At 36.6% G+C, this 23,301-nt stretch overlaps 1 protein-coding gene across 7 annotated transcripts in view; it reads right to left on the reverse strand.

Moving 5' to 3' along the window:
• The window catches only part of PIBF1 (progesterone immunomodulatory binding factor 1), a 126,424-nt gene that overhangs the window by 53,010 nt on the left and 50,113 nt on the right, over positions 1–23,301 (reverse strand). For 6 of the 7 annotated variants that reach the window (XM_048079134.2, XM_048079132.2, XM_048079133.2 and 3 more), the window contains exon 11: positions 1,507–1,672. In XM_048079134.2, the coding sequence (XP_047935091.2) occupies positions 1,507–1,672 (166 nt within the window). The remainder of the gene's footprint in view (positions 1–1,506; positions 1,673–23,301) is intronic. The other variant, XM_048079137.2, reaches the window with a different exon arrangement.

The raw sequence follows: 23,301 nt of genomic DNA on the forward strand, positions 1-23,301 counted from the left end.
AAGACCCTAAGGCCACAGTCTCATGCCAATAGCTGGTACAGAGTCCCATGCACACATCAAGACACACACAGTTATGCAGTAACACAGACATGGCTTTTAATCCCCTTACCCTTCTATTTTCCTATGCTTGCTCCTCTTTGTATCACCTACATCCAGTCTTTTCCTTGTCACTGGTAACATGTCCCTTAACATAAGCCTGGTGAAAACGCCATATGCTCTTTTTCTGCATCACATCATGTATCCCATACCCCAAGGCAGTGACACCTCAGTCTGAGGTGACCCTCTCCCATTGACTCTGACCCACTGGTGGGTGCCTCCTGGCCCATGGGGCTGAGGCTCTCCTGGACAGCCCTGGGATGGTCCATGGGCAGAAGCTTGCGTCTCTGACTGTGTCACTGGGGTCCCCCACTGCCCTTGATCTGGGATCTTCTTTGTGGGGGGACTTGGTCCTTTGATGAGCTGATGGCTCCTGTGGAGAGCTAGGAACAGCAAGGGCAGAGAATTGCTTGGGGTTGTCTACTTCCAATTGCTCTTCTATGGTCCTTTGTGGGTGTGAAGATAAACTCATAAAGCAGTATTGACTAAATGTACAATTGCACTTATTTTGGAAACACTGGGTTAAAAAAGGGGGTTTTAATTGCCAGCTGTCAATGAACGTGCAGCTGTTGGAAACAGCTAGCAAGCTACTACCCTTGCGTGTATAGGAAAATAAAACCAACTTATTTTTCATCTTGCACAAATAGATTCTGAAGGATGTCAGAGATCAAATTTCAACATCTAACTATGATAAGCTGGATTCTACTAGATGCTGTGTCCTATAAAAGGGTCTGAACTAATTTTTTTCTAGTAATAAGCCTATAAAACAAGTACAGATACGCAAAATTCTACTAAAAATTTTTGACATATTTTAGTGTAATTAAATGATGTAAGAGAACTTTACAAAGTCTGTATACTTCTACCAGTACACTTTTAAGAGAATTTCACCCAATTTTTATTTTGATTATTGCTAGTTTTGAAACTGTAGTATACAATTTTAAGGACTATATATATATATATATATAAGAATTTCATATAAATTCTCTGTTTTGTTTCCTGACGTGAAATTCCCCTAGAACTAGTATGCAGTCTTAGAAGAACTAGATTAGAGGACAGAAAGGCTTTATTTGTAAGGGTACATAATAAGGACCTATCCTTTACAAAGAAGGTATCTAAATGCTGACATTTGACACAAAGAGAGAATTTCTGTGATGGACACTGGTACTCTAAAGCACAAGTCTTCAACATCTCTCCATGAGATAGGTTTGCCTCTCCCATTTCCTTTTATTTGCCACTGAAATGTTCAGGCATAGTAAACCTGTCATTAGGTTCTGCTTCAGCCAAATTTGGTGGAAATACTAATACAACCATGTATATATTCTTCGGTGCTTTTTCCCTAAGCTTTTTCATTTTAAATTCTAATTGAAAATGACTATGTAATGCTCTGTAAAGTGTCTTTTGATAACATACCTCCAGCTTTCTCTGATATTTTTCACATTCTATTTGGCACTGTGAAAGATTCTTAGCTGTTTCTTGTTGCATGAGTTGAACATGTTCACTTTCAAAGGACTTTAACTTACTTTGGTGAAGAAGTTCAGCTACTTTGCTTTCTGTGCCAAGCTGCATTTGTCTATACCTAAAAGCAGGAAAAAAAAAAAAAAGTTTTGGCAATTCAAAAATTATTCAAAACAAACTTAAAATGCATGCTGGTTCTGTTCTGAAATTTATAACTGATATGAAATTAAGAGTATTTTTAAAATTTAGTAAGTATTAGTACAGTTACCTATGTAACTACTGTTGCCTATATTTGAAATATCATTAGGGAAATTCAATATTATAATGACTACAAAACTCAGTAAGTAGAAAACTCAGTCCATGTCTTTGCTGAATATATGGATAACATAAAATCAAATGACAATGACCTTACAGTATACCTTAATTTTTAAAAATGTTACATCAATATCAATTTTGTTCTTGGTAAACAAGTGTACATATTCCATACTTCTAACACAGAAATCTTTTAGAGGACACGAGAGAGATACCAAGGAGGCTGTTGTATCCTATGTTCACCACTAAGTGTTATACATAATAGGGAGAAGTGGTATTAGACCTCAATGATACCAAGGCTGAATCCCTTTTAGGGTATGATGGGTATCTGCTACACTGCTTTTCCCCGTATCCAAAGATATGAAAAAACATCAGACCACAGCAGTTTATTAAATTCCACAGTCATTCAGAACCACAGGTATGAAGACTCTCAAAAAACAGGAATGAAATGTGTTTTTGTTAATATATATGTAAGATAGTAGGTGACAGATAAGTAATATTCCACTTAGAAGTGGAATTCAGTTTATCTACTCATTATACTTAACAGGCAATCTCCAAGAGGGGTAAAAGTTTGCTGATGGAATACTAATTTACTGGACTGTAAAAAAAGAGGCTGATGTGAATAACAGTAGAAAACATTACAAAGCTGAGCATTAAATGCCCTATGAAATTTAAAGGAGACATATGCAAAGTAATACACCACCATTGGAAAAAATGATTCTAACCACATACATAAAATAATGAACTCCTAGCTGACTTTTCATTTAGGAATGAGATTTTGGGATTATACTAGATAATCCATGAAAACTTCAGCTGAGTTTTAAATAAGGGTTAAAACCAACGTTTGGTGAATTACTATGAAAGGAGCAGAGAAAATACAGAAATCAGCGCGTCACTTTACAATTCCACGCTGCTGCCTGCATAATGAATGCTGAATACATTTCTCATAACTCATCCCACAAAAAATAGAACAGGTAGGGGCAGAGAAGGGTAATAAGGATTACCTTTGACAACTGGCAGTGGCAGCGTGATGAAGAAATTAATTAAGGAAGTTTCCTTAAGTGTAAGGAAAAGGAAGAAATAGAGGCCTGTAACATTATGGAGAATGAGAGTAGGAAACCATTATTCACTGTATTTTCTAATAGATGAATGAGGAGGCATCTAATAAAGCTAGTGGATGTAGAGTGAAAACAAAAGTCATTCTTCACACAGAATATCATGTGATCTGTGATGTTCCTTATCACAAGATGTTGTGGATGATAGAAGGTAACTCTTACTCAGACCAAACAAACTCTCAGAAAATAAATCATTTGACAACTTTTAAATGCAAGATGGTACTTCTCACACAGAAGCCACTTGACAAACTGTCCAAATGCCAGATAAACCTTTACTTTAACCCAGTATTGCTGTTAACTGTCATTTGTCAAATAGCATTGCAACACAACTCTACCCTATTTAGTACCTAATCTTCAGGTAGGATTGAGAGTGTTTAACAAAAACAAGGAGATTAGTCAAATATTTTCCCTGAGGATTTCAGATGTGGGAATGTTTCTAAGGCACAAAGAGGAAGCAATTTTCACTGGAATTAACTTGAACAGAACAAACAGGTGTCATTATGATGCCCTTTATAGTCACTCTGCAGACATCTGTGTATGAATAAACAGTCCAATGCATGAATGAGATTGTTCCCACACAGGCTGCGTGAGCAGAGACTGGAAGTTCTGCCCACTGAGCTCATGAAAACCGCTCTTTTTAAAACAATTTTCTTCTTCAATAGTAGCATGACATTTGTGCTCGGACAGAACTGCTAAATGCCCATTATCTATGTGATATCGACTGCTGTCAATTTTGCTTGAGGCTGGTACTTTAAGCATTTCATCATTGTTCCCCCATTGTATGTTCTTATTTTCATTTTACCACACAAAAATAGTTCCAGCATGCTTATGTTCTCCATACTTTGTACATGATTGGCTGCAGGCATGACAGTGAATCTGTTCTGCTAAGGACATTGTTTACAATCCTGGGAAGACAATTTTGTTCCAAAACGAGCATGTCTTCACAAAGACACACGTCATCCAGCCATCTGATGTGCAATGTAGTGCACAAATGCAATTTATCTACAAGTCACATTTATTGACTTTAAACAACGAATCTGTGTCTTGTGCCCTTGCAAAAAATAAATGGCCATGCTTTCCTGTAGACTGCTTCAGACCTTAAATTAGACTAAGGTTTAATGATCTGTTCTGTATAGAGCTTACACACTGGAAACATGCATTAACAGAAGTTACAGATATTTCTTTGTACTTCCCAAACTTTCCAAAAAAGTGTATAGCTCTCTGATAATTTTTTTAAGTCTAGTCAATCATCTGGGTGCTTCCAGAGCATGCTTATTAACACTACCATGAACAGTAATTTCTGGGAAAAAAATAATTGTACATCACAGAAATTTTAAGTAGCTTATATGGGCATGATCTGGTTTTACTGGTACAGTTATGAAGAACATAATATTCATTCCACTGGCAATGATTTTTGAGATACATACAATTAGGGTACAGTCTATGAGTACCAATATATAACAATTTTGTATTTTTTTTTTTGTCAACATCACAGTATCACAGTATCACAGATTTCTAGGTTGGAAGAGACCTCAAGATCATCGAGTCCAACCTCCGACCTAACACTAAGTACTCCACTAAACCATATCGCTAAGCTCTACATCTAAACGTCTTTTAAAGACCTCCAGGGATGGTGACTCCACCACCTCCCTGGGCAGCCCGTTCCAATGCTTAATAACCCTTTCGGTAAAGAAGTACTTCCTAACATCCAAACTAAAACTCCCCTGTCGCAACTTTCGCCCATTCCCCCTCGTCCTGTCACCAGGCACGTAGGAGAACAGACCAACCCCCACCTCTCTACAGCCTCCTTTAAGGTAACTGTAGAGAGCGATAAGGTCGCCCCTGAGCCTCCTCTTCTCCAGGCTGAACAAGCCCAGCTCCCTCAGCCGCTCCTCGTAAGACTTGTTCTCCAGACCCCTCACCAGCCTCGTCGCCCTTCTCTGGACTCTCTCGAGCACCTCCATGTCCTTCCTGTAGCGAGGGGCCCAAAACTGAACACAGTACTCGAGGTGCGGCCTCACCAGAGCAGAGTACAGGGGCACAATCACTTCCCTCGACCTGCTGGCCACACTGCTTCTTATGCAAGCTGTAGGCCTTCTTGGCCACCTGAGCACACTGCTGGCTCATATTCAGCCGACTATCAACCAGTACTCCCAGGTCCTTCTCTACCAGGCAGCTTTCCAACCACTCATCTCCCAGCCTGGAGCGCTGCTTGGGGTTGTTGTGCCCCAGATGCAGGACCCGGCACTTGGCCTTGTTGAACTTCATACAGTTGACCTCAGCCCATCGCTCCAGCCTATCCAGATCCTCCTGCAGAGCCTAATAAACATAATTGCATCCATTTTCCCTTGTGGTATGAAAAGCAATACTTCCATTAGTGACAGAAAACATCTAACACTTTTCCAGAGCTGGTAAAGGAGAAACTGTTGTTAACCAAGTAGGTTTTCTTTTGACCTTACTACAATGTTGAGCTCACTAGCAACTCCTCCACTGTAGCACAGCATTCAGAGTTTCCTTGTCATATTTGCTTTTACTTGGTATCTCTGACTTCTTGGCTAATATTGCAGCGCAAGTGTGGGTGCATGTGTATATACATATACTCATGAAATACAATGTCAAAATGCATTCCTTATTCTACCTAGATGGTCTCTACGAAAAACAGAAGAAAACAAAACCACCCATGCTTTAATACTACTCTAACGGAGAAAAAAAAAAAAGAAAAAAAAAGAAAAATAGAGGCATGTGGGTGTACAGGATTTTTCCCAATCAAGAAATTTTAATAAAACTCTACTCTTTCACTTTATCAATTTTGTCTCATAAAAGAGTAGGTTGGGAATGAAAGGGTAGCTATGGATTAAGCTAATGAAAAAAAAGAAAAGAAAACAAACGACAAAAACAACAACATAAACAAGCATGTAAGAATCATGTGAAACGAGGTTTCAACTTCATTATGTCTCTTTGCCATTAGGATGACCAGTCAGTAATACCTGAAGTTTGCTAATGCAGAATGACACTATGGTTATCAAAAAGGTTATTTTTAGAGTAAAGCAGAATAGAGAATATTCAGCAAGGGACTTAAACTCTGGTTTCTAAGAATGGTTTTAAGATTCTTCTATTGGAGAAGATTGCTTTTGCAAATAGTGGGTAATGATATATTTAGAAACCTTTATACACTGAGAGTAAACTGAAAGATTTCACGGTAAACTCATCACAAAATGGACCTCGATGTAAGTGATATGATCTAAGAAAAGTACACTTCTCCAAATAGTCTCTGTACCAGAAGGAAGAGTGATGACCAACTGTTTTTTGAATGGGGAGAACTACAAGACACATCCAGTACAGCCCAATCTAACAGTTATATTTGGAAGGTTTTTTGTTTTGTTTTCTTTTATCAGATACACATGTACAGTGAGATTCACTTAATAATAGTACCAACTTTTTATAAGCATCCCATATGTACTGGGATAGCAACTCTAATCTGCCTTTACCTAACAGAAATATACTGCTAACTTCTACTGTCAGCTATCCTGTAGACAAAACTTGAGGTGTACAGCAGTACTCTTCACAAGCAGATACAGTTGAATAATGAAGTACATGAGAAGACAACTAGATTTGTAAAATTATGCAATTTCTACTGTTAAGCTTGTTAATAGGAAAGAATGACAACCAAGTAAATTCTATAATATACATCTTCCAAAGGAAGTCCTACTAAGATTATACAAAGCTCAGCACCAACCCTTTCTAATTTTGCAAACTTGATTATACCAACCCAAGTCTCTTTAGGATATATTTGAGACATTACTTTCAAGCTTAAAGATGAAAAAACAAAACAAAACAGCAACAACAACAATAAAAAAATACAAATTGTGAAATCATCCTGACTCCCCAGATGGGTCAGTTCCAGGTCTAAGATCTTTAAAGTAATTACAGTATACTCTCCTATTTTCAGAAACATCTGTACTTTGGTTCAGTGCCAAATCTGTAAAGAAACCTAAATGCTACAGATGTTTCCTCCCTAACCTCTCCTATTGCAAGCCTCCCCCTTCCAGCCCCAACATGTCCTCTAATGTTCCTGCCCTTCTCCCTCTCTGTCCCAGCTCCAAGCCCGATTTCTCCTGCTTTCCAATTCTATTTTCATTCTTTCTACTTTGGGTATCTGGTTTTATTCTCACCTTTATTCTAGCCTACTCAGTTTCCATTCCTATCATCAGTCTCCATCTGTATCAGTCTTCATCTGTATCTTCACATCTCCATTCCTGTATCACTCCCAGAGTTTATACAATCATGGAAACACAGACTGGTTTGGCTTGGAAGAGACCTTTAAAGACCATCTAGTACAACCCCCCAGCCAAAAGCAGTGACCTCTTTCTCCATATCAGGTTGCCCAAAGTCCCCTCCAATCTGACAAACGCTTCCAGGGATGGGGCATCCACAACATCCCTGGGCAACCTGTTCCAGTGCCTCGCCACCTTATTGTGAAGAACTTCTTCCTTATATCTAATCTAAATCTATGCTCCTTTAGTTTAAAATCATTACCCCATGTCCTATCAGTACATACATTTATAAAAATTCTCCCTCCATCTTTCTTATTGAAAAGAGGGAGGCCCTTTACAAGCCCCTCTTAAGTACTCAAAGATTGCAACAAGGTCTTCCCAGAGTCTTCTCTTCTCTAGTCTAAACAACTCCAGGTCCCTCAGCCTTTCTTTGTGGGAGGTACTCCATCCCAGTGATCATTTTTGTGGCCCTCCTCTGAATGTAGTCTAACATGTCCATATCACTCCTATACTGGGGGTCCCAGAGGTGGATGCAGTACTCCAGGTGGGAAATCACAAGGGCAGAGCAGAGGGGGAGAATGAACTCCCTCAGCCTGCTGGCCATGCTTCTTTTGATGCAGCCCAGGATACAGTTGGTTTTCTGGGCTACAAGCACACATTGCCGGCTCACGTCCAATTTGTCATGCACCAGTACCTCCAAATCCTTCTCTGCAGGGCTGCTCTCAATCTGTTGATCTACATCTCCCAGTTTGTACTGATGTCTGGGATTGTCCCAACCCAAGGTGCAGGACTTTGCACTTGGCCAAGTGGAAGGCATACCTTCCTTGTATTGTATCAAATGCACCACTCAGCTTCATGTCGTCCACAAACTTGCTGGGGTGCACTCAGTCCTGCTATGTCATTAATATTTAACAAGTACCAGTTCCAGTACGGACCCCTAAGGGACACAACTCGTCACTGATCTCTCCAATTTCGAGACAATCCTTCCGCACCCTTCAACATCTTTCATCAAATTCTGTCCTTACTTCTTTCATGATGAGGCTCAAATCACAGTTTAACTTCCTCACTTTTTGCAACTGAGTGGCTGTTATGGCTTCCTCACTTCCAAAGAAAACACAACTAAGTATAAAAGCACAGAAAAATTATCTTTGCTCTTCATTCTGCTACTTGGAGTCACAGAAGGAGGAATAGCAGTTTAGATTGGTCTAAATTAAATTCAGGCATGTTAAATGCAGCACATACGCTGTCCATACATGTGGCAAACTGAGACTCCATTTCAAACATGGGTGCTCAAAGGATCTTGTTGTCACTGTTTCTCTTTTTGATCCTCAGTACTAAAAAGTGGTTGGCTTGTTTCTGAGCAATCAGAAATTTCCCATGAAATGAGTTCACACGCTACCCACTAAGCAACTGAAAATGCAGGAACTCTGATCTTTAGCTTTAAATGCTTTGATTGCACAGTTTCTGAAGCACTGAACATCAATCTGATGCATTACATATATGGCTGGTTTCATAAACTGAAATGTCTACTGTAATAATTACTACAAAACGGCAAAGAAAACTGTCATTCTTAATTTAAATACAAGTATGCTGTGGAGATTCTTACACCAGCTTTGCAGGCATTTTCAGTCTCTTGTACCATTTATTAAATGCTTCATTAATGTCTGTCAATTATATTATTTGTAATGTGGACTATAATTCTATAATAACAATGTACTTAATACCAACAAATTTATTTTTAAATACTTCCAACAAAAGAAAGGAAAAGTTCAGAATACAATGATTAAACAGAAGATGAAGCACACCATCTACAAATGGTTAAACAACGTAAAATGTTTGCAGGAATACTTTTTACATAAAATTTGTTTTCCCCAAATAACATGCTTAGAGTTTTATCCAGCACTGTATTCTTGTTTTAGATTGTTATTCAAAAAAATAAATAAATAAATCCAGAAGCATACAGCTTAAATGTTAAAGGGTAAGCATGATTTAACATGCAAGTTCTTGCCAGATGTTACATTTGCTTCATATCAAGTAATTAAACATACAGTACTTTTGCATGTGGTTTAGTAAAATGTGTTTGAGAGAGAAAGCTTAGAAGCTTTGTTTAAAGCTGCTTGCTTCAAAGCAGATTTTTCTGTTTTGCAGCATTCTAAGCATTTGTTGTATCTTGGTCTCTGATCCTCATTCTCTTGAAACAACTTCCTTGGAGGCAACAGTTCCAAACATGGAGATCTAGCAAGATAAACAACTTTTACATTACCTGTAGTCCCAGGACACCTAAAACCGAAATTACTTACCTATGCAGTAAGTGGATTAATAGCATCTATAGTATAGTATGTAGATCTATACAGTATAGACCCTACATATACTATAGGATCCTATATACTATAGGAGCTACTATGCTATAGTATAGTATAGATAGTATGTAGGATCTATATGTGTTCTACCCTAAACAGACTAATGCCCAGTATACTCTACATTGGACACTTCCCTGCAGCGTCCGATGTGAACATGCATATTTTCCATGTATTCTTGTGCCTTATGCCAGAGAAAGAAACTGGTTAGATGTGGCACAGACCTTCTCACTAACCACTCACTAACACGACTGGTAAATACAACCTTAAAGGGAGGGGGTTATGGAATACACATATAAAAGGCACATCTTGATGAATTACTATAAAGGTAAATAGCTTTTTTAGCTGCTTAACTTTGTGTGTATTCCACTTGGTAAGTCAGCTTGAGTGAACTAATTACTGTGCTCCAACTCTTTAAAAATTAGAAGAATGAACTTTAAGGATGAATCTGCTCGAGATATATCTGCTAAACCATTCCAACTGGCAGGGACTGAAATCCACCTTTGTTTCCTTGTCCCAGGGCCATGCTACTGTACTCCCTTTCATTTGACTTTGACCCTGTCAAATTTAAGAGTTGCCTCTGCATCATGACACAGCTTCAACAGTGTTGGTGGAGAGTGCTTCAGCCTACCCTAGCCTACCCTGCTGTACTCGGGAGCTATAATTCAGTCATAAGTATTGTATAATAAACCCTCACTGGGGAGTTCTCTCTCAGTTCTGGAGTCCTGATGGATGATGAATCCAGTCTTCCACCTCCTGAAAGTGTGGGGTTACTTCCAGGCTACTATATACAACACGAGCAACTCCTGTCATGCTCTTTTTTTTTTAATGAAATGAGATGTGTTTGCTGTTCTGTGTTAATTTAATACTGCTGATGCGTACACTTAGTTGCTCAGAGTCACTTACCTGGTTATTAGCCTGTTATTACTTGGTTTAACTAATTAGTATCTTGATAGAGTTTACTCTTTTGTTATTTGATTCAATGAAAAGAACCCGTGACATTTATTCAAATAATTTAATTGAACTTCATCAATACAGAGGCATTAGTACAACCTTAACAAAAAGAAAGTATCTGAAGAAACTAATAAGCCAGTAATATGACTATGAAGCAGTGTACAAACTAAAAACATATAAAACCTCAGTATATATGGTTGGTCAGAGAATATCTACCCGATCAGGTATTTCAGGATATGTAGGAACAAAGGTATTTAGCTTGTGAATCCAAAATGGAAATCATCACCTCACAGAATCCCTTGAATAAAACCTTAAAGTAACCCCAAATAAAGGTAGAAGATTCCTTTTTCAAAGAGGAATGTTATTAAATGCATTCTCTGAAACACAGTGAAGAAATACCAAAGGAAACAACTTCACTGACTTCACAGACAACAGAACAATCTAAAACGAAACATAGCCACGCTAAAGGATGCCGACACCAGCAGCTCTACCTCAAGCCAAAAGCAGTCAGAAGAAACTGAATGGTTCTATTGTTTCTGGCACAGCCTTGATGCACTGCACAAAGCTATCTTTTGCACATGTGCGTTAGCACATAAAATGGCAAAAGTCTCAATTTTGAAAGCATGAGAAATATTTTAAACTTAAGTGGAACATGCAATCACCAGAATAAACACGAGTAAATTTCTCATTACCTACACAACATCAATGTTCAAACAGATATTTTATTTTTTTTAAATTCACTTTGAAATGAAATTTCAAATGTTCTGTATTCTGGAATACAGCTGCAATAAATAGCTTTTGTAGTGGATTATGCATACCTGAACAGATCTGGGGGAGATCGGAAGCTACAAAAGTTGCTGATTACACTTTTTTTTTTAGATGTAGTACACACATTGTTCTTCAATGCCCAAACAAATTAATAAATTGGAGTCAACAATTACAAAAAGACTCTGAAACTGCTGGTTGAATTAGATTTTCCTACGTATATGTATCCTTTGCAACTGTTGTCTCCTGCTAGTCACAGATACTATTTCATTAAATATTCAGCTAAGGCAATATAAATATTTTCAGAATCTTGAGATTCCAGGTGGAGTGATTGTTATTTGCTAGGCTAATTTAGTATTCAAGGAATTCTCAGAGTGCCAATATGTGCATGTAGTTGTACTCTACGCGGCTCAAATATATTTTGATGCAGCATCACTGACCCTCTCAGCTCACAACTGGCCCATAGCATATTTGCATACATTCCTTTCATTGAATGTTCTGGTGCAGTAATTGTTCAAGATAGTAGCTGAAACATGTAAGACTGATGAAGAAGAAAAATTGACATAACTATCACTAAACTACCAAGTTTATGTGGAATTACTGATGTAAACAATCAGTTAATATTTCCAATATACTGCAGAACATGTCCAGGAAATAGTCTTTGTTCTTTTTCTTTAATTAATCAATTCACACCATTGATGTTACTGTTAAAAAAGAATATTGCATCCAGATAAGTACAGGCATGCAGCAGTACATACACACACACAAACACAAAAGCCAAACTCATTTAAGAAATTGTAAAACAACTGTTGCCAATTCTAGTACATGTTTTGTCTGATATTAAAAAAAAAATCAAAACTTACAAACTTCAAACCCCTGCAGACACTGAAAAAGAAGGTACTGAAAGCTTCTGGTATATACATATTGGTCAAATCTAAACCATAAATAGATAAAGGGGAAGGAGATTCAAGGAAACAAACTCTGGATGTTCATGCTGACAAAACTTGTTACATTTTCTATTCATTTACATGATGCATATCGTGAACACATCCAATCTATAAATTGTATATACTTTTTTATCTTTTTTTCTTTTTTTAAATCTACAATCCTCTCCCCCTTGCTATTCTTTCTACAAGCTAGATTGTATAAGCAGTTGACATCAGAAAATTAAAAACGGATTGCAAAGATACTTTGGAAAGAATATTAGGGGCCATGCAATGGCTATGTGGATATGCTGTCCTGCAGAACAGAATGCAATAGTTCAATTGGAAGGGACCTACAAAGATCATCAAGTCCAACTGTCTAGCCACTTCAGGAACAAGCAAAAGTTAAAGCATATTATTGAGGGTGTTATCCAAATGCCTCCTGAACACTGACAGGCCTGGGGCATCAACCACTTCTCTAGGAAGCCTCTTGCAGTGTTTGACCACCCTCACGGTAAAGAAACTTTTCCTAATGCCCAGTCTGAACCTCCACTGGTGCTGCTTTGTGCTGTTCCCATGCATCCTATTGGCATCAGCACCTCCTTCTTCATTTAGTAGTACACAAACTACTAGTAAGAAAGAGGTGATTAACCGTCTCGCCCAAATTTAATAGAACTTTTATAGTATACACAGACTGAAATATTAACATACAATGGGCTGAATCATGAAATTCAAGTCACGTTTTGCAACCTACAAACATCAACAATTCCAGAGTTTAAGAAAAGAAACTTAAATATACATCAGTGATCCTATTCTCTGCCTTCCATGACAGCATTTATTGTCTGTTGTTGTACATGCTGCTATTACACTATTTAATAGAAAATTCATAATTTTATATGTAAATATATACTTAAAATATAATTAGTGCATGATTTTTAAATTTATCAACGAAAAAAAGAGAAAAACCCTATGTTAAATGATTGACAGAGCAGCATATACATAAGTGACAACAGCAATAATGAAACATCTCTTTTCACTGAAAATACAGCCAGCTACAAACATAAGAAAAATGTTTGGAATGCCATATAACTCCTTAAACAGTCAGAAATGAACGTGCAGATTTTTAAGCTCTGAATTCTACAAATCTGATTACTGTATGCAATTAACAATATCAAAATGAAACTTCTATTCTATGCAGTGATGAAAAAAAGAACTTTTCTGATCATCAGTAAGGAAAAAAAAAAAAAAAATCATCACTGAAAATTCCCAGAGAAGGATGGGGAGAAAAATGAGAAAGTATGAACAATTGTTCTGAGATATGGGCTAACTGGAAGGCTATCTGATAAAGCTCCTTCGACATCTGGAAAAGAAAAGATGCAGGTAATTACTGTACCAGCAGAGAAACTGCTCTCCCCTACCCCCATTTTCCCCACTGAAAGTCTGGCAGAGTAGGTCAGAAGATTAGGGTTCAAACTGCCAGAACTTAGCAAGTGATTGGTATGTCCCTTAATATCACACGTAACAGGTTTGATTCCCTGATAAGCAAGGTTCAAAGTACAGGCATACCTTGTTATCTGTCAAGGATGTGCTCCTAAAAGTGTTATGGTTAGCAATCATGGGGAGGAAAGCAACTTTTCCCATAAAAATTAATATACAGGGTGCAGGGAAGGGGGTGTCTTGGCAGTGACTTAAAAAATATGCAAAAAATAAATATGAGGCCAGCATATTGCTGTATAATTTTCAATTTATTCCCCAGTAAAATTATCAATAAAAACAAGATCTCAACAATGCAAATACAAAACAGGTATAACTCAGGTTGGAAGGGATTTCAGGAGGTATCTAGTCCAACATCCTGCTGGATGGCAAGTACTCTAGCCCTAACCGTTCTCATAGCCCTTCACTAGATTTGCTCCAGATTATCACAATGCTATTTGTATTGAATGTCCCAAAACTGGATATCCCTTGATGTCATGTTTATACTCCTGCCAAGACAGCCCACGATGCTGCTGGCCTTCGCTGCCAGAGTATGCTGCTGGCTGATACTGAGCTTGCTGCTTACGAAATTCCACTTATTGCTTTCAAAGACACAGATGATGATGTGTAGTCACACGCACAAGATGCATTTTCTTACTTGTTTACTAGCATTTGGATGCTACGTAAAAGGTACCAGAATATTAAAAACCACGTACCAAAGGCTACCATAACTGCACTGCCAGCAGCTGTTTTAAACTATTGTACTGGAAAAATAAATGGATTTACAACTGTCTTTCAGAACTTAAAAGAACTTCCATTAATCCAACTGCAGGTCATCAGGCATACTTCAATATAACAGGGCAACTCAGGGAGTTCTTATTAGAAGAGCAAAAGATGGAAAGGCATGATAATGTCAACAGTTAGCAGAGAGGGGTATTACCTAATGCAAGGATACTGAAAGGACTGACAAACAAGCAATAGATAGTGAAGCATTATTGTATCTTTCTTCTTTCAGCTCTAAGATATGTGAAATATTCTTTCCTATGTAGTGGTAGCAACTGGAACTATATTAACATTACTATTAACTGGAAAACAAAGGAGTCAGGGTTAAGATCTTTCTTCATTCATATGACCTAAAAAAGGTAGTGCTTGCCAAGTACATTTCAGCTTTACAGACAACTATTAAATACTAAAATATTATTTACTAACCAGTTTATTACAAGTCTTCAGACATAGATATCTTTGTGTATCATTACCCAGATAGGAAAAATATTATTGCTTTTTAAAATATACTGTATAACTCCTTCAAACCAATCAGAAAATCTTCTGAAGATATAAAATTAAACACACTTGGACAATAGCATCAATAGCATAAGAGAATATGGAACAAACTCTTACAGCCCAGAATAACATGAAGCAGGTACAGTCATAAAAGGTACATTCTACACAGAATGTACCTTTCTGATATTCAGCACATTTTTAAAAGCTTCAAGACGAGCAATAAATGAACCCCAAATAGATAAATCACCAAGCCATTTATGCCACTAATAAAACAATCTCATTTCGTTTCATTTCTAGGCAGAAAAAGTCAAATGAATCTATGTTTTCAATTCAGCAGCCTATCCCAATAAAGAAATTCTTGTTATCAAATTATCCTATATTGCCTGCTGAGGCATATAAAAATGAAAACATTTTCAAAATGCAATCACTTACTAAAAAAAAAAAGTTAGTTTTAAAGATGAACTCCAACCTATCTCCACTCTCGGGAAGATTTGCTTTCACAACATACTTTTCCATATTTCATAAGTTATATGATAAGTTTAACAAAAATTTTACAGAGAGACACAACTTTGCCTTTATACAGCTTTTCTACATAGTCATTCTTTAAGAACAGTAGGATTGTGGGAAGCAGTTGAAATATAAAAGACAAAATCAAGGTCTGAAAAGAAGAAAAGGAAGTCAGAATTCATGGATTATGGGGACACTAACAGGCTTTGCAATAAAAGTTTCATGGGTATCTGCTAAGAGTCTTAGATGTAATATAACCGTTACCTGCCTTCTGAAAAGCCAACAGCAAAAAGCACTGAATTTTATTTATTTTAGAGCATATAGAATTACAGAATCATTTAGGTTGGAAAAGACTTCTAAGATCATCTAGTCCAACCTTTAACCTAGCACTGCCAAGCTACCACTAAACCTTGTCCCTAGGCACCACATCTACCCATCTTTTGAAGACCTCCAGGGATAGTGACTCAACTACTTCCCTGGGCAGTCTGTTCCAATGCCGCACAACCCTCTCAGTGAAGAAGTGTTTCCTAATATCCAACCAAAACCTCCCCTGGCGCAACTTGAGGCCATTTCCTCTTGTCCTATCACTTGTTGCTTGGGCGAAGAGACTGACCCCCTTCCTGCTACCACCTCCTTTGAGGTAGTTGTAGAACATGGTAAGGTCTGCCCTAAGCCTCCTCTTCTCCAGCCTCAACAACCCCAGTTCCCTCAGCCACTTCTCATAAGACTTGTTCTCTAGACCCTTCACCAGCTCATTGGCTTTCTTTGGACATGCTTTAGGGCCTTGATGTCTTTCTTGTAGGGAGAGGCCCAAGACTGAACACAGTACTCAAGGTGTGGCCTAACCAGAGCTGAGTATATAGGGGGACGATCACCTCCCTAGTCCAGCCAGCCACACTATTTCTGATACAAGCCAGGATGCTGTTGGCCTTCTTGGCCAGCTGAACAGACTCATATTCAGCCAATTATCAACCAATACCTCCATACCCCCTTCCACTGGGCAGCTTTGCAGGCACTCTTACAATTTACTCATATAGTTCTTAGACTTGCCGAGTTTTCTGTTTCTCTGCTTCCTCTAATTATGTCCAGCTCTCTTCTCCATTCCTACATCTTTGTCTTCATTTTTGTATTCATCCTCCTCCTCCCCTTGTTTTCTCCATTCTCTCTCAAAAGTTAATTCTTTCTTCATCTGAATTATCACAATCCCTGCACTAATCACACCTGAGAAATATCATTTTCCTTTTCATTCTTGTAGTGAACCTGAAAACAACTGTCTGTTCTTTTAGGTCTTTTCCCCTGATGTGACTGGTAGACAAGACACTCCTGATCTCCAAATGTTCCCTTTCCCAGCTGAGTACGTGGAATCTAAAACATTTTCTTTTTAACTTCTAGATTGTGGCATATCAGACCAGATACCTTTTCAGTGTGGGGCAGAAAATGAAAGCTCCTACTCCTCTGTGCGTTCAGTGCTTCTATCATTTCATTCCCGACATCATCCCTTCTTTCTGCCAGGAGCCCCAGAATTCTGTTGTGCAACCAACGAACAAACTGAAGATGTGATTCTTGTACTCATCAAACAGCTGCCAGAAAGTTCTCTTAACACAGCCATATTGTTAACATTAACACCTTAGATCAAGGTAGAGTAACCCATTCACTGAATAATATGTTAAAACAAGGCTTTAACCCTTCATATTCTTTCAGTTTACATGAAAGACTTCCATTCACCGGAGACTTCGATATAGATATGAAAAGTTCATTTTCCTTTGAAATGTGAATAAACTGTTGACCATGACAGTCACCAGTTTTGTGTGGATGCTTAGGTCACGACTGAAAAACAATCTAGTTACTACTGTACTTTAGTTAACCTCATTTTGTGTGATGTGTAAGTCTTTTCCCTTCTTTATTACAAGAAGGTTTAAGTAGATGGAGGTGTTTAATATTTTTCCATACTATTTTTAACTTTATTCCACTCTCAACTCCATTCTCAGCATTCCATTCTTCTATTGTTAAAGCCTGAACCAGGTTGGAACCAGACTCTAAGCTTCATCTAAAACCACTTACTAGGCTAATAGCTCAACTTGCCTTAATTCAAAATGGAGCCAGTCTTTCAGAAAACACTTATTTTGGGGGTGAGCGGGGGAGGATGAAACATTTATAGGTACATGACACCACAGCACACTTGTCTTAGCAATACTAACAGGCAACACAGCCAGATACATTGACTGCTATTATATGAATGGGATGGAGTTTAGCCTGTGTTTTCAGTTCTTCCCAATTTCAGAATTCCTCTTAACCATAAAAGGACATTCAAAGGCAAGTAATAAATAGAGTGGTCTGTGACTGTTTATATAGAAAACACACCTTGGAGAACTGTCACAGGTAAATTTGATTTCTGCTTCAGAACATCCACTCCGCAAGTGACTTCGAGCTGTACACCCTACAAAAAAACCATGAGTCTGGGTAGGGAATCTACTGAGTAGGGAATCTCATCAGAATTGCCGAATTCTCATCCTGAAAGCAACATGAAGCCTATGAGTTTCAGGAGTTAAAAGGCAGCAGTGTAAATCTTATGGGTGAACTTGTTTTGCTGGAACCATCATTGTGACACAGGCTCTGCTAGATCTTCATGACAAAGATCAGAACTTTTCTATCCAGCAAGAAAACTCTGAGACATCAAGGTGCCCTAGGATCGCTCTGTCCCACACATCTAAGTATTTTAAAGTTTTTAGTCTATTAACATAAAATGAAAGTATGTCAGCTATACCAGCTGTGTAGAACTTCACCGCAGAAGAACAAAAAAGAAATTCTTCTTGTCGCCTGACAGAGTTAAAGGGCCAAACATTTCAAACTGCTGAACATAATGAAGTACTTGTCACATTAGCTCAAAAGAGGTCAGCAGCCTAGCCATAAAATAAGTCAAGAATCTAACTGACTTGGCTACACACACATTAATGAATGCTTCCTCATATCAGGCTACCCTATACCTGTGATAAGTAGGGAAACTAGTTCTGACAACCTAGCAGTCCTCCTGCTAGGGGAGGGATCTAAGGCTTATATGAAAAAAATATGACCCAATTTCAAAGCAGAACCATCAAGAATGCCATCAGTCTCCTGATTATTTTTTTTTATAGAAAGTCTTATTATGAGAACTTTATCAGTTATATTGCCATTTGCAGAGTCCCTCTGTTATATGGTGTTTGGGATTTACTGGTCACGAAAAGCAACACAGGAAAAACTCAGTTTTCCCACCAAGGAAATTGAAAAACCTTCTCAGATTTATTCCTGATTTGTCCAAATTTGAAGAGAAAGATTTATGCTTCCTCTTGGTGTCTAATGTAAGATGATTAACCTTGCATTATCTCCAAGTTTGCTTTCTTTTTTTTTTTTTTTTTAAATAGCTTTAAATCATCACCGCTCACTTTCTTTCAGTTGGGAACAAGTAATCCTATTTACTAACATGTTCAACAATAATTTGATGAAACAATTCCATTAGATCAGTGAGGAGATCTCATTTTGACTTCTGTTAAAAAGTGGTATGAAAGTGGTGTTAACCCATTATTATCCATATAGTGGTACTGAACTTACAGGTAGAGCACTTAGTGAAAATATTTTCCTGTTCTTAAATTTCAGGGATATGGAAGTGTAAACTGTCCACCAGAGCAGAGCCTTATGTGAGCAGATTACTGGAATAAAATCCTTAGATGAGGTACATGTAGTCTTAAGTACAGCAAAAAGTAACACAGAGATTAGCTTGCCTGACCCACATAAAACACAGGACTTTCCTGAATTAATTCTTGTTTGAATTAAAATATGTAGGTAAGAGTAACAAATACCTGGTCTAGGAGATACAGCTATTTTATATACATGTCAAATTCTAAACAAGGATTATTTTGAAGTGTCCTGTGGCCTAACCTGTTTCAACCTTTTTTTTTTTTTTTTTGAACTTTCAACATAAATTTACCCCTTCAAAGTAACAGAAGAATATTAAGCTAATTCAACTTTGCCTGAGACACCAACACTGGAAGACAGAATATTTAGCATTTTATCCCATCTTAAAATTGTGTCCTTAAAATAGAAGAAAGTGTTCTTTATGAATCTGTATCCTAGCCACAGAATGTAACACAATTCAACAGAACTTTCTTGTTTACATACAAATATAATGTATTTTTAAATCCAAATTAATTATTGGTTATTTGCCATTACCACCCCACACAACCTTACATATTAACCAAAGGATAAATTTTGTTACAACTGCAGGATCATATTTTTGAGCTATTACAGCTGTTTTGATATATTGTCAATAACAAGAAGTATCTTTCCCAAATTTTCTTGCAGGACTCCAAAGAATTTCTTGTAGGTTTGTAAAGTTACTGACTCGGACAGATTTGAGAAATTATTTTTTCTGCGCCATCTTTAAAGGTCTTTCTTTTTAAAAAAAATCAGAACAATTTTTATGTAGGTAAAACAATACAAAGTATTTTTAGTATAAAAAAACAAACAAAACTATCATCACTGAAGTGCAATAGTGTGTGCAGGACTTCTGGTACATTAACTGCTACACTGTTAAGTCTGTGCTACTGCATCTTTCGTGTTTCCATAATACTGGGCATTAAAAATGTTACATATAGCATTGTATACTGCATTGGTGTAATTCAGTACTTCAGACTTATCTGTATTTTTTCTCATTTTCAAAATATTCAGTGTTTTTCCTTTACTTTTCAAATTTCCATTTACTCTATTATCTTATATTCTTCCCCAAAATTAAGTCAATCCCTCATGTAAATTATTCTGTATAGCAGATGGAATGAATTTAAGGACTAGCTAACCATGTCAACATTAAAATAGGACAAATATGCTGTTTTGGCACAGCACAGTCAAATCCAGGCCACAAAAGTTTGGATTATGTGCAGACAACTCTCTCTCCACCATTCCTTGGTATACTATCATTTACACACACTCTACGATATCAAAATACAAACAATAAAATGTTCTTGCAAATGCATTTGCTTATAATGAGGAAATCAAGAAACTAGGCTGATTCTAAATTGGAAAATGCAGAGACCAGGACAACCGCATTCATTCAGATATTGATGATTTACTGAATTAGAACTTTGACAGTCTGTACAACCGATACCCACATCTCAAGTACTTTTATCTCCACTCTAGAAAGAGGCTTTTTTTTTTTTTTTTTTTTTTTTTTTACTTTGACCTGAGTTAACTACTGTTAGAGTGTTTTCCTAAAACACTTCATTTCTCAGCTGTAACAGCATCTGTCATTCTTGGCTTGAAAGCAAGCTCTTGTATGAATGTGAGCAATCTTTTTTTGCTTCTTTAAAAATGCAGGGTATGTTCAACAACTGTACTATGGATCTATAGGAATCTAAAGCATGTGTTTAAAGCAATTCAATGCATCTCTCAGATCATGATCAAAAAAGGCAAGCAATATGATTAGTCAAGTAAACAGTATATTGCAGTATTTGGTGCTCTTATTTAGACAAAAATAGGTCCATTTAGACAAAAATAAGTCTCACTTTGTGGAGAGAAAAGTAAGTAAAATATAAATTAGAAGGAGAATTTAACATATATATTTCTTTTTATGGAATTAATAAACAATTGCTATTGCAAATATTTTTGTCAGATTTTATACTTTAAATTACAACTAGAACACTTGGGGCTCTGCTCTACCATTCTTCTTAGGAACTCAAGTTTCCACAGCTCTAACGGCATGTACAGTTCCCATTCTATATTTCTCACTGACTTAAAACTAGTTTCTGCATCTCTAAAAATAATTAAAAAAATAAAAAGAAATATGGAGATTGAGACTAAATTTCTAAAGAATATGAAAGAGCAACATGGATCTCAGAGGGAAAGAAGGGACCATTTGACATCAAAGTGCCTCAAGGAAGGTAAAGAATCCTTCCCACAGTACTCCCCAATATTTAGAACATTTTTTTTTTCATTCTGATTGAGGAAACTGCCATTTTTGTGACCCATTTTCAATAGTAAAATTGTCTTTCTGGGGGATTCTATTAAAAATATATTTTTCCTCAAAGCCTATTCAAAGCTTTATTATACAATTTTTGTGATTATATTATTATTAAACACGCAATAAAGATGAAATTACAACATGAAAAAAGTGACAAAAAAAGCAAAAGGAAAAGGTTTTGAGGACAATTCAGTTGGCAGGGCTAGAATTCAGATTTTTCACAAAGCTCTAGAAAAACATTTACATGGAACAATGTTACACTAGCAGAACCATTCTTCTTTTATTTGACAAATTCACATTTCAGTTACCCTTTATAATATATACTTTCTCTGATTTTAGGAGATCCTAATTCATTACATTCCCTCTGTCAATACACAAATCTAGTTTATAAACAAATTCAGTTTAGTATTTCCGAAGATTGTTTTCAAAAGGATTATTAACTATTTTAGAATTAATGTGGCAGTAAAGAAAATGACTGCACTAAACTTATTTATAATCATTGAATAGATATCAAATGTGCACACATTCAAGATCAACAAATATCTTTTTTGATGATCAACATTTGCATATAAAAATTTATCTGACTTTGTCATTCCCTAGGAATGTACTAGTACACCAATAAATGCTCTAGGAGTTTGTAATATGAATCATCCATTATAATTTGTACTGCTGGCATCTTGGCATCAATTTGAACATATAAAGATTTGTTTTGTAGGGTGGTTAGGGGAGTAGGAAAGCAAGGCGACTTAGTACAAAACTGCTGAAATTGCATGTATTATGGAAAAAAACAAGTACTAATATCATAAGAGAGAATTTAAGAATTTAAGAAGTGATGCTTAAACATGTCTAATCACTTCATAGATGATGCAAGGGTAAAATAATAATTGGTAGCAGGCAAGTGAAAGTATAATGGTGTTTTTGAACTGCTAACAATTTATACTACTGTAGTCTTAAAATCAGGAGTGTATTAAAAAGGCACTCTTACAGATCAAACGTTTTCTGTTTAATAGGATACAGAAGGGTAGCCCATATGGATAATAGTTAGCAAAACAAATGTGATTACAGCCTACATGTTTTTAAAAGGCAAAAAAGTAACATCAGTCAATATTTTCACTATGATTACAATTGGTAGCTGCTAAATAAGAAGTACAGAAGAGTTATAACTTACACAAGTACAAAAATTACAATCAGAGAAAGAATAATCTGTTTTATGCTTTTTCATAACTAGCTAATACAGCAAAGAATACTTTGACAGGTTTGTATGAACAGTTAAATGACAAAAACAAGGAATCAACTTATAAGTATTTTTCACTTTTTAAGTTACTGTTTTCCAAATTCAATAATGCAAGTTCATATCAATTAATATCATATACCATAGCCAAAATTATAAGTTTTGAAACCTAATTCATTTTTTTTCAAGCAATTCAGTTTTTGTATGCTATTGAGACATTACTGAATAGCTAAAGATTTGAAAAAAATATTTAAAATATAGATAAAAAACGTTTCAATAATTCTTGCTGAGGCAATCGTATCGCATACCAGTCTAGAGAATGTTGCAGGAAAAAGGATAGGGAAATAGAAACAAAACCTACTTACTGCTAGTATGCTCTTACTTTGGTAAGGCAAGGCTGTTTTCTATTTCACATCACCTGAATTTTGCTAAAGGCAATTTTATAAAGCTTCAAATGCTTTCTTTATGAAACTGCTGTAAGGGTTACATTAATATAGATTCCTTGACATTCATGTGACATTGTCTTTTATTGTATTATCATACTACATCATCTAATAAGAAATTATTGACTC

The sequence above is a fragment of the Anser cygnoides genome, chromosome 1 (assembly GCF_040182565.1).
Source record: "Anser cygnoides isolate HZ-2024a breed goose chromosome 1, Taihu_goose_T2T_genome, whole genome shotgun sequence".
Classification (NCBI taxonomy): Eukaryota; Metazoa; Chordata; class Aves; order Anseriformes; family Anatidae; genus Anser; species Anser cygnoides.